Below are 13,432 nucleotides of genomic sequence, written 5' to 3' on the forward strand. Positions count from 1 at the left end.
GTAATACCCGACAATCAGAAGAGAAAGCGAGGGAGATGCTCCATTTGCCCCCGATCAAAGGACACAAAATACAGTTCAACATGCAAAAAGTGTAACAAATTTGTTTGCAAGGAACATTCTGAAATAGTTACTACTTGCAAAATATGTGCAGATGACTATGGTACGGATTCCGGTTAGAATTATGTTTCCTGTTGAGTTGTTCATCACATTTTCTGTAAATTTGAAGCCATTGTGAAACATTTATGAGTGAAACAAATTATGACTTACAGTAATATTGTAACTTCTGATATGTAATTACTCTGCCATATGTAATTTAATTCTACTATGTACATACCTGTTAAAAAAGCTGTGAAATGTGTCTAAATAATAAATAAAATGTAAACAAACAGTATTAAACGACAGTACGTTGTTCTCTGAATGATTACACACAGTCAATTATATATTGATTGGGGTCATGTATGACCCCAGATGGAGTACTAGGGAAATTTTAGCAGAGTGAGTCCTAGTGTTAATCAGGAGCATGCCTGATAGGTTGAATGCCGTCATTGGTGCAACAGGTTGCAATACATGCTTAGGAGCTAACAGAGGTCTCAGAGATAGCCTCCAAGATCTGTGAAGTAAAGTGTGAAGTGTATAACATTAACACAGTCATGCATTATCTTTATGAGCATATTCCAAATTTCTGTGAAGTGTGCATCTCTGGCTTAATTTGCTATTTTTTTTATTATAATTGTTGTTCTCTTTTAATTGTTTGACACTCAAGATGGGACCGTACCCAATGTTCCATCATCGTATAGTGCATTAGTGTCATAAATGTAAAATAAATTTCAAGTTTTGTTAGAAATTGAACTGTTGCGTTTTTCATGCTGGTCAGTGTATTTTACCTTCTACAGCAGTTCCATTCCATGTTAGCAGAAAGATACACTCATGAAATAGCACTAAGAAACTAAAATAGCCCTAACTGAACCTGCGGAGCAGCTAGTTATAATTGGTTTTTTTCTCACATACAATATCAGTGTTTCATTCAGTGCATGGCAAAAGAAAGATTCCATTCTTGATACACTGTGAAGCAGGCATTCCAAGTACTCAGTGCACCCAACTCTTTGATGAAGATACACTATGTGATCAAAAGTATCTGGACACATTGCTGAAAATGACTTAAAAGTTCGTGGCACCCAGCATCTGTAATGCTGGAATTCAATATGGTGTTGGCCCACCCTTAACCTTGATCACAGCTTCCACTCTCGCAGGCATACATTCAATCGGGTGCTGGAAGGTTTCTTGCGGAATGGCAGCCCATTCTTCACGAAGCGCTGCACTGAGGAGAGGTGAGGCCTGGCATGAAGTCGGCGTTTGCTAAACATCCCAGAGGTGTTCTGTAGGATTCAGGTCAGGACTCTGTCCAGGCCAGTACATTAGAGGGATGCAATCGCCATCCCCGAATTGCTCTTCAACAGTGGGAATTAAGAAGGAGCTTAAAACAACAACGTAGGCCTGTGCTGTGATAATGGCACGCAAGACAACAAGGGGTGCAAGCCTCCTCCATGAAAACCACAACCACACCATAACAATACCACCTCCAAATTTTGCTGTTGGGACTACACATGCTGGCAGATGACGTTCACCGGGCATTCGTCATACCCACACCCTGCCATCGGATCGCCATATTGTGTACCGTGATTCGTCACTCCACACAACGTTTTACCACTGTTCAATCGTCCAATGTTTATGTTCCTTACACCAAACGATGTGTTGTTCGGCATCTACCGGCATGATGTGCGGCTTATGAGCAGTCAATCGACCATGAAATCCAAATTTTCGCACCTCCTGCCTAACTGTCATAATACTTGCAGTGGTTCCTGATGCAGTTTGGAATTCCTGTGTGATGGCTTGAATAGATGTCTGCCTATTACACATTACGACTCTTCAACTGTCGGTGGTCTCTGTCAGTCAACAGGTGAGGTTGGCCTGTACACTTTTGTGCTGTACATGTCCCTTCACGTTTCCATTTCATTGTCACATTGCAAACAGTGGACCTAGGGATGTTTAGGAGAGTGGAAATGTCGCATACAGACGTATGATACAAGTGACACCCAATCACCTGACCATGTTCGAAGTCCGTGAGTTCCAAGAAGTGCCTCATACTGCTCTCTGATTATGTCTATTGACTGCTGAGGTCACTGATATGGAGTACCTGGCAGTAGGTGGCAGCACAATGCATCCAATATGAAAAATGTTTGTTTTGGGGGTGTCCGGGTATTTTTGATCACGTAGTGTATAATAATTTAAGTCAGTCCTATCATAAGACAAGAGCTCTAATAAAATATTTCAAGATACATGTATTTAGCAGGTAACTGGCAATGGCAGGCTAGATTACTGGCCCTACTCTGTTTGTCCACTAAAAACAGTAGAATATTTTTGAGATTTAGTAAACTGTCTAATTCTCTTTCAGTTGTTCCGAGTGAGGTGGTGGTGTAATCATTAAGAACTGGTCTTGTATTCAGGGGGAGTGATGTTCAAATCCCCATCCCACCATTTGGATTTATGTTTTGTGTTGTTTACCTAAGGTGAATTTCAGATTGCATCCTTCCAAAAGGGCACTGCCAGTTTGCTTATCCATCCTTGTCCAATGTAAGCTTGTGCTCTGGCTCTTATGACCTTGTAAACATAACGTTGAAACCTACAGTCTTCCGTCATTCTTTTCCTCTAATCCATAGACTGAATTAAATTTTGTCAACAGTATATTTTTCTATGAATGTGCAGTTTCTGTCCAAAAGAATGGACACCGTGCATTCATAGAATTGATAAGCGTAGCTGGGCAATGGATCGCCTTTCTTCACGTGCGAATGCACAGATACATCTGACCTCCTGCAGGAATCTTAAGAGTAGTGAACAGGATTATAGTGGACGGGGACTGCGGATAGATGGCACTCAGTGGGAGTGTGGATTGGCCTTGAGGCGTGCCGAGATAGTTCGTGCAGCAGCGATAATGCTGTGTCGCGGATGGCGCAGTGGTTACCACACCTGTCTAGTAAGCGGGAGATCCCGAGTTCGAATCGTGGTCCGGCACACACTTTCACTTGTCACCACTGATTCTGCTTAATGGCCTGTTGCAGTTGACAGCAGTGAGCAGCCTTTAATTTACATATAGTATATTTTATCTTCCTAATTAATAAAGATACAGTGCTGTGATAGTTTCTTTCACCTATGTGTTGTGCACATTGATTATAGACATCAGAATAAACAGTTTCCTCTCGTTCAGTATGTCATTCATGTGGGAGAAGATTACGCATAGCTAACACTAAATAGAAATCACATAGAGCATAATGTGTATACCTGTTTCATGAGTACTGTTTTCTTCAACAGCCTATGTTGCCCGTTACGGCTGCATGTGTCATGTGTGCACTGGATGGATGGGGCCAAGCACCTGTTCTTCCTATTCCGAAGACAAATCGTGAAGCACCCAGTTCACTCATGGAATGCTGCATCTGCTATGAGATCATTCACCCCGACTGTATAGCAAAGACAGTATGTAATTTCTTGCAATATTACTTTGAAAGCAATCCTATTTTTTTTTTTAAAAAAAAGTTTTATCACTTCATATGTATCACATTTAAACCTTACCTTTTCGATGGGCTGTGGGCTGTTTTAACATTGGATTCTATGTATTTGACTAATTATACTGCTGTTATTATTTGTAACATCACCTGTATTCTGAAACTGTGTGCACGCGTACATGCGCACACACACATTCTTCTCTCTCTCTCTCTCTCTCTCTCTCTCTCTCTCTCTACGAAATATGTTTGCCGAGTTCACTTGTGTAGGTAATTATTTAAGTAAACCGTTTTACAGTGTGAGCCACAAGTTTTTTAGTTGATAGTATTGTAATATTTGTGTTTTCATTTTTAAAAAGATAAAAGTCTTGGAGTCATAGCCTGATATGATGCTTACTTGTTTGGGAGAAACATTTTTTTTATATATATTTTTTCAGTTACATTTTTGAAGGTATTTATTGCATAGCAACATTGTGTACATTGACGGCTTATGCTCTCTCTTTTTTTTTCCAAATACAGTATAACCCCACTCTTAAGTTCCTGGAATTAACATTCTCCACCATTTACGACATTTTATATTGCTCCCATCAAATTGTCTATGTCCACAATGTTAATTCACACCAGATTTTGTGTTAACATATTTATAATTTTCCCGTGATTTTCACTTAATGAAAGAGTTCGTGGAGTAATTGACTTAAAATGATGCTGACATGGTGTTGGGCTTTCCATAGTGTTTACAAACATTATGTGGTGTTTTCTGACAACAGGACACTGCTCAGCAGACCTGAATTGCTAAAAGTTTTATCTCTTGCTGGTACGAATTTCTACCTGACGTTTTGGCTGATAGGTGTAACTATACCTCATTTATCATAAGAATAAACCTTATGCAAACAAACACAAATGTCGTGATTGGTCAGCAGCCATAGCTGTCGTGCATTGGTGCTGTTACGCTCTTAGAAGTAGGCCCAGCTTATGTATCTTATTACTATGTCACTGTAAAAGAACCTTTTAAGACATTCTGATGTATTAACAGCCATCAATGTTTTTCTTAATCATGCTAGAGTCACCTACCGTATTTACTCGAATCTAAGCCGCACTCGAATGTAAGCCGCACCTGAAAAATGAGACTCGAAATCAAGGAAAAAAAATTTCCCAAATCTAAGCTGCACCTGAAATTTAAGACTCGAAATTCAAGGGAAGAGAAAAGTTATAGGCCGCACCTCCAAATCGAAACAAAGCTGATCCATCGTAATATGAGACACAATTTAGGTCGAATGAATGATGATACAGCTACAGTAGTTTGGTTCGAGTCGTAAGCTTAGTAGTTAAGCTTTACCAGGTAGCCATTGCTATGCGTCAGGCGCTCCGTCCGTATTTATACGGGTACCCTTCCTTTTTCACGTGCTTCGTCTGGTTTGAATCGATTGCTTATTTTTCTTTGATCTGATAAGTGCCGTTCTCTTTGTTATATGTGTTAACGTCACTCTAGCTGAAAATGCATTATTGTACTGTGTCATGCATTGTTTGTCGCATTCTGATGACGTGTGTTTATGACCTGTCGCCGCTTGCCGCCGCTTACAATTAAAAAAAAGAGGGGAATTGTCTCAGTAGCGAAACAATGGCAAGAGACTGCTATTTGTTGTTACTTACACTGCTGCTTTCTTTGATAATCAACAAGAACCAAATAATAGACTGCGTATGGTAGAAGATGTTCTGAACAAGAGTTTAGCTAAAAAAAATTCTCAGTTTGAAAGTCTTTGCAGACGCCTCTTTTGTACATTACATTCTGCACAGAAATTAGTCATCTTAGATTTGAAAATCTAGTCAATTGCCGTGCTTCATTTCTGACTGTATCACTATTAGGCATAAGAATAATGCGAATATACATGACATTATATGTATATTCTTCCGCGTTTGCTGTTGTCTCACACTAGTTTTGTACTTTATTAGGCAGACAGGATTTAAATGAGATAGCAGGAAACACGAAAGAATACATGGCAAAATGTTTATATTCATATTATTCTTATGGTGGTGAGAATACTGCATGTGATTCACAATTCATAAAAGTTCCTATTAGCAACCATCTCTTCTCACAGGGAGGAAAAAATTCAGAACGTAGAGGTGGCCATATTGACAAACACCCCAAACAGTCTTGCCAGTCGGATTTTCGTAGTATACTGAAATGCTACTACATTCGAAGATGAACAATACGGAATTTGTATTTAATTTGTTGGATAATGTATGAAAATGCAGTGGTCGAAACTTGGAGCGGAGAAAAAAGCTAGTCTTCCACCTTTTTTTTTTTTTTTTTTTTTTTTTTTACTGATGCAGAGGTTTTGGCACCAGTGTTTATCTTTATGCCTGCAAAGTGCAAAGCATGCCCGTGTAGCGCTACATATTTTCGTCGGCAGAAGTTAGTTGTGGCAGCACCTACCAACATTTTTCAGAACCTCCGCTTACCTTGCACACGATTGTAAGCCGCAGGCGGTTTTTTGGATTACAAAAACCGGAAAAAAAGTGCGGCTTAGATTCGAGTAAATACGGTAATTCTTATTTCAAAAATCATGTACAGTCACAGTCTCTGTAAACGCTACTTGTACTCTGATTGTCTCGCCGTTCTCATATTCTGTGAAAGTGGACGGCACTGCTTTCTGTTTCATGGTGAAATGCATGCAGAACTCTGTTAATGGCAAGAAACAGGTTTTTCTTAATGTTTTTCATAAGATTGTGGAGAAAAATCAGCTTTTTTGAGAAACACTATGTACTAAATATAAGAAAAATGTGCTCAGTGTAAACAGTAGCGTCTAGGTATGATAATCACGTATCCTAGCGGGTGGCAGTTCGAAACTCGTTGTAGTTAACAAGTATTGTTTCATTTTGAATACATAAATCATTAAAATATGATATTCATCAAATGTATGTTAATTAACTCATATTTAACCATCATTTTTCAAGAAAAGTGCACATCTTCTAGTTTCTAATTACATGTTGCGCTCAAAATTCTGGTTGCCATTGCAAATGTACATTCTTAATTACTGATATTGTATAAAAGGTTGTTAAAGATTGTTGAAGTTAAGAAAATATAACACAGTTAAATTGTTTGGAGAAAATGAAAAAACAAATACTATTTATTTGTATATGCTGATTATTTTGTAGAGGAGATTTGGTTTCACACGGTCCTGAGTGATACCCATCGTAGAAACGTGGCAAACAATTTTCACAGTGGCGAACACACTGTACAAATGCTGCATATTTACAGTTGTCACTGTAACACTGCAACCTGAATCCAACAGAATTGATCTGGAGCCAAATTAATAAATTTGTTGTGAGAAATAACAAGACATTTAAGCTGCAATGTACTGCAACTAATGCACGAAGATTTGTTTCTGCCAAATGATTGCAAAATGCAGAACAGCACATCATAAAATAGGAAATGTGGATTTTTTGGTGCTTGGGTTTCTGTTGCTGATCATTGCTTGTCTGCTTGTGCATATATAATTACCCTTGTTAATTTCGGGAATTTTCATCACTCTTGTTTTTAATTAAAGTACCATGTTAGCTAAGATCGAGTGCATGTTGTGTTTTCTGTCTGGTCATCTAAGGAGCGTATCGCCTGAGTTTTGCCATATATTATTTTCTTCTGTTTAAACTTTAATGACATTCAAAGCTATATTGTTTATCTGTTCATCTCTTTTTACGTCTTTACTGCAACTGTTGACATCACTGCAGGTTAGTTGTATCACTTGCCTGGCCAGTGCTGTCCAAGTTAAATGCACTGGTAAAGCTGTTACCCCATATCATCGCTGAGCCGATGTACTCATAATGCTCAGCATAAAACTTATCGTCCTTATTGTACTTGACTGTACTCGAGACAGCTTGGCTTCCATTCCACGTGAAACAAAATCCAATGAGGTTCCCACAAACGCAGAATAATACATAGTGTAATGTTTACATGACGTTTAGTCTTATGATGAACGGAGTATAGGTTCATTCAAATCAAGGAGGCTAAATTCTAAACTCTTTAGTTTGAAAACAGGTATCGTGACCAATCGTAATGGTTTTTAAACTGTCTGTGCAGCATATGTGGAACTTCATGATTGTTGTGACTTTCGTGACGTGGTACGTTTTTATTACTCGACCGCATATTTCATGTGTTTCATTGTTTGGCCATTTGGAGTGATAGTAGACACTTTTGCTTTCTCTGTGTTGCTCGGATATTTTTGGTTTAAACACAGCACCATTTATGTATTTCACTATGGTTAGCAAGAAATGTTTTGAAAATTTATTTTTCTCGTCAGGTGCAAATATTTTCGTAAGTATTTTTTGTTTATGTTTCACAAACAAACGACACAAGTGATAGTTTGCGCGTGTGTGGTTTTCTGCTTAACTGAGGAGGCACAGTACCTTATAGCCCCAAAGATGACTGCAGCACAAGAGACACAGAACAACACATATGCAGACACCACACAAAATAACAATAAGGCGAAGAGCCTATAGTGCACTTCAACCTATTGTTGGAAAAGCAGAGAAGGTTTCAATATTACAGCAACAGACTTCGTTCTACAGTACACTGGTTCTTGGAAAATCTTGTTGCTAACTCAGGCTGAAAATGATGTTATATACGATGTACACTCATTTACACTTGTCATATTACGCAACGTTGAGAAGTATGTTCCTTACGAGGAATATAGCTGTAGCACAGAAATCACGACATTATAGCCGATTTGTTGTTGTAACTGATGTTTTTATAGAAAAGTTCAACTGTATTTTTTTAATTTAATTAAATTGCAGAGAAATTACATTCTTACTTAGTTTTATTGCAATTTTTATGTGTTTCCAGATACCAGATACAGAAGGTATTGTTAATGAAGATCTTCCAAACAGCTGGGAATGTCCGAAATGCTGTAAGGAAGGGAAGAATGTTGAATATAGGGTAAGCATGGAAAGATTCATGTATTCATTCATTTTGCTATTGTGCTAGTTTTCTTAGAAATTACATTATTATTCTGCAGTGTACATCAGTGTAAGGACAAGTTTTGTATTTCGGTATTTGACAAACTGCAAAATGAATTGAGTTTGGTATGGTAAAGTTTTTATTTGCAGTAATTATGTACAAGTTATGTGTATGTCTTCACATTGTTGCATAAATGATACATAAATCTGCTTGTGTCTGTGCATGTGCAGATGGATATATATGTGTGTGTGTGTGTGTGTGTGTGTGTGTGTGTGTGTGTGTGTGTGTGCGAGTGTATACCTGTCCTTTTTTCCCCCTAAGGTAAGTCTTTCCGCTCCCGGGATTGGAATGACTCCTTACCCTCTCCCTTAAAACCCACATCCTTTCGTCTTTCCCTCTCCTTCCCTCTTTCCTGACGAGGCAACCATTGGTTGCGAAAGCTAGAATTTTGTGTGTATGTTTCTGTTTGTTTGTGTATCGACCTGCCAGCGCTTTCGTTTGGTAAGTCACATCATCTTTGTTTTTATATATATTTTTCCCACGTGGAATGTTTCCCCCTAATGTCAAGAAACAAAGATGATGTGACTTACCAAACGAAAGCGCTGGCACGTCGATAGACACACAAACACACACAAACATACACACAAAATTCAAGCTTTCGCAACAAACTGTTGCCTCATCAGGAAAGAGGGAAGGAGAGGGAAAGACGAAAGGATGTGGGTTTTAAGGGAGAGGGTAAGGAGTCATTCCAATCCCGGGAGCGGAAAGACTTACCTCAGGGGGAAAAAAGGACGGGTATACACTCGCACACACACACATATATCCATCCACACATATGCAGACACAAGCAGACATATTTAAAGACAAAGAGTTTGGGCAGAGATGTCAGTCGAGGCAGAGGTGCTGAGGCAAAGATGTTGTTGAATGACAGGTGAGGTATGAGTGGCGGCAACTTGAAATTAGCGGAGATTGAGGCTTGGTGGATAAGGGGAAGAGAGGATATATTGAAGAGCAAGTTCCCATCTCCGGAGTTCGGATAGGTTGGTGTTAGTGGGAAGTATCCAGATAACCCGGACGGTGTAACACTGCGCTAAGATGTGCTGGCCGTGCACCAAGGCATGTTTAGCCACAGGGTGATCCTCATTACCAACAAACACTGTCTGCCTGTGTCCATTCATGCGAATGGACAGTTTGTTGCTGGTCATTCCCACATAGAATGCATCACAGTGTGGGCAGGTCATTCAACAAATCGGGTTATCTGGATACTTCCCACTAACACCAACCTATCCGAACTCTGGAGATGGGAACTTGCTCTTCAGTATATCCTCTCTTCCCGTTATCCACCAGGCCTCAATCTCCGCTAATTTCAAGTTGCCGCCGCTCATACCTCACCTGTCATTCAACAACATCTTTGCCTCTGCACCTCTGCCTCGACTGACATCTCTGCCCAAACTCTTTGTCTTTAAATATGTCTGCTTGTGTCTGTATATGTGTGGATGGATATGTGTGTGTGTGCGAGTGTATACCCGTCCTTTATTCCCCCTAAGGTAAGTCTTTCCGCTCCCGGGATTGGAATGACTCCTTACCCTCTCCCTTAAAACCCACATCCTTTCGTCTTTCCCTCTCCTTCCCTCTTTCCTGATGAGGCAACAGTTTGTTGCGAAAGCTTGAATTTTGTGTGTGTGTTTGTGTTTGTGTGTCTATCGACCTGCCAGCGCTTTCGTTCGGTAAGTCACATCATTTTTGTTTTTATTTGATACACTACAGACAATTTCATTCTGCCACTGCTGCTGGGGGAAGCATTAATATGTAGATACGGAAACTACAGGGGCAGCAAACTAACTTTCAGGTGAAGTGGAGTTCATGTCTCCATTCAGGCTTCCATTCTTAGGCTATTTATAGTTTCTTTAAATTAAGTTTAAAACCGGACTGATTCTTTCCCCATCTTTGTCTTATCTGAACTCGTGCTCTTGTGTTTAATGATGCTATCATTGACAGGACATCAAATACTAGTCTTTCTTATTTGCATGAAGGCCACTACAGTGATTGTCTCAACTCATATGAATTCAACCAATAAAACTGCAGGTGGCCCTCAAACACAGTTGTGTGGAGCCTCTGTTAAAAAATCATTACTTCATTTGTTTGTGAGTGAAAATGCTGTTTTTTCTTCATTTTATAGGAAGTCTATATTTGATCCCTCACAATTTTTTTTATGATATTCTTTTCTTCTTTGTGGTAATGCCAGACAAGCATTGATTTTGCATCCATTTGCTTAAAAAAAAGAGGGAGTTCCCCTTGACATCAGTTTGATAAATGCGATGACATAAAGACCTAATCATCAAATAGCAGAAATATTACCAGTCGGCTTGGAAATTGTGAATTGGTTCATTTGTATATAATCCAATCCACTTACTGCATCATATCAGTCAACATCAAAGACTTCCTATGGTGATCACCTATGTCACAAATTTCTATGTTGTCACAACTAACAGTTGCTCATAAACTTTTCTTTAAATGCTTAACCTAGCTGTTAAATTTTGGGTGGATTGTGACACCTGCTTGTGGGAATTTTCACTTTTAAATCAGTAAGTCTCATTATTTGCTATGTATCATCAGTGGCGATCTGATGGCAACTTGGTTAAAATATGGGTAATGAGATTTAGAGACCATACTGTTGTTAGTAGGAATTGCTAATAAGTAGGGACAGGAAAATTTCGCAAAAATGATAACATATTCCATCCTGGATTTTCCATTGTTTGATAACACGAAATTAACAGTTTTTACCAAAATAAGGTGAAATCAGTGATTTTTACGATGTATTGTGATTTTTTTAATTTTGCCGTATAAAAATGTTATAAAGCTGAGGACGGCAGTTTATTAAGATTGGTAATAGATATTTATTGAATGTTGTAACTATGTTTTGACTTCTAATCATCTCAAAGCTGAGGTTTGTGTATAATCTTAAACTGACAGTTCATTTCCCACAAAATGAATTTTCATGTGATGATGAAAGTAGCGCCAAAATTAGCAAAAATAAGATGGAATTTGGCAAAAAAAAAGCCTCTGATTTTGGCAAATACCAGTATCGGATTCAACAAAACACACCAAATTATCCAAAAAAACATTGAATTTGACAAAACAAAACACTAAATGTGGCAAAGTGACCAACATCTAATTTAGCAAATACAAACAGAATTTGGCAAACAGAAATAATTCCGAATTTGGTGAAAAATAACACTGAATTTTGAAAAAAAGGCAAAAACACCAAATTTCCCAAATGATCACCCAGTCACACAAAGAATAACACCCAATATTTTGGAAAATAACACCAAATGTGGAAAAAATTACACTGTATTTGGCAAAAACAACACTGACAGTGGCACTCCATATATATACTTTCAGAAAAGACTTCCTGACACTTGATCTATACTAGATGTTAACAAATTTCTCTTCTTCAGAAACGCTTTCATTGCCATAGCCAGTTTACATTTTATATCCTCTCTACTTTGACCATCATCAATTATTTTGCTCCCCAAATAGCAAAACTCATCTACTATCGTAAGTGTCTCATTTCATAATCCGATTCCCTTAGCATCACCTGATTTCATTCGACTATGTTCCATTATCCTTGTTCTGCTTTTGTTGATGTTCATCTTATATCCTCCCTCCAAGACACTGTCCATTCCGTTCAGCTGCTCTTCCGGGTCCTTTGCTGTCTCTGATAGAATTATAATGTCATTGGCATACCTCAGTTTTAATTTCTTCTCCATGGATTTTAATTCCTACTCCGAAGTTTTCTTTTGTTTCCTTTACTGCTTTCTCAATATACTGATTGAATAACATCAGGGATAGGCTACAACCCTATCTCACTCCCTTCCCAACCACTGCTTCCCTTTCATGCCCCTCTACCCTTACAACTGCCATCTGGTTTCTGTACCAATTGTAAATAGCATTTCGCTCCCTGTATTTTACACCTACCACCTTCAGAATTTTAAAGAGAGTATTCCAGTCAACATTGTCAAATGTTTTCTCTAAGTCTACATATGCTAGAAACATAGGTTTGCCTTTTCTTAATCTTTCTTCTAAGATAAGTCGTAGGGTCAGTATTGCCTCATGTGTTCCAACATTTCTACGGAATCCAAACTGATCTTCGGCTTCTACCAGTTTTTCCATTCGTCTGTAAAGAATGCGCGTTAGTATTTTGCAGCCATGGCATTGATAGTTCAGTAATTTTCACACCTGTCAACATCCACTTTCTTTGAGATTGGAAGTTATATTCTTCTTGAAGTCTTGACGGTATTTCACCTGTCTCATACATCTCGCTCACCAGATGGTAGTTTTGTCAGGACTGGATCTCCCAAGGCTATCAATAGTTCTAATGGAATGTTGTCTGATCCCAGGGCCTTGTTTCAACTTAGGTCTTTCAGTGCTCTGTCAGATTTTTCACACAGTATCATATCTCCCCTCTCATCTCCACTGACGTCCTCGTCCATTTCCATAATACTACCCCCAAGTACATCGCCCTTGTATAGATCCCTGTATACTCCTTCCACCTTTCTGCTTTCCCGTCTTTGCTTAAGACTGGGTTTCCATCTGAGGTCTTGATATTCGTACAGGTGGTTCTCTTTTCTCCAAAGGCCTCTTTAATTTTCCTGCAGGCAGTATCTGTCTTACCCCTAGTGATATATGCCTCTACCTCCTTACATTTGCCCTCTTAGCCATCTCTGCTTAGCCATTTTGCGCTTCCTGTCGATCTCATTTTTGAGACTTTTGTATTCCTTTTTACCTGCTTCATTTACTGCATTTTTATATTTTCTCCTTTCAGCAATTAAATTCAATATATCTTCTGTTATCCAAGGATTTCTACTAGCCCTCATCTTTTAACCTACTTGATCCTTTGCTGCCTTCACTATTTCATCTCTCA

The 13,432-nt window shown here is 38.7% G+C and overlaps 1 protein-coding gene across 1 annotated transcript in view; it reads left to right on the top strand.

Moving 5' to 3' along the window:
- Positions 1 to 13,432, top strand: part of LOC126204424 (jmjC domain-containing histone demethylation protein 1-like) — a 121,740-nt gene that overhangs the window by 29,655 nt on the left and 78,653 nt on the right. The window contains exons 10-11 of the mRNA XM_049938813.1: positions 3,367 to 3,528; positions 8,395 to 8,487. Of these exons, the coding sequence (XP_049794770.1) occupies positions 3,367 to 3,528; positions 8,395 to 8,487 (255 nt within the window). The remainder of the gene's footprint in view (positions 1 to 3,366; positions 3,529 to 8,394; positions 8,488 to 13,432) is intronic.

The sequence above is a fragment of the Schistocerca nitens genome, chromosome 9 (assembly GCF_023898315.1).
Source record: "Schistocerca nitens isolate TAMUIC-IGC-003100 chromosome 9, iqSchNite1.1, whole genome shotgun sequence".
NCBI lineage: Eukaryota > Metazoa > Arthropoda > Insecta > Orthoptera > Acrididae > Schistocerca > Schistocerca nitens.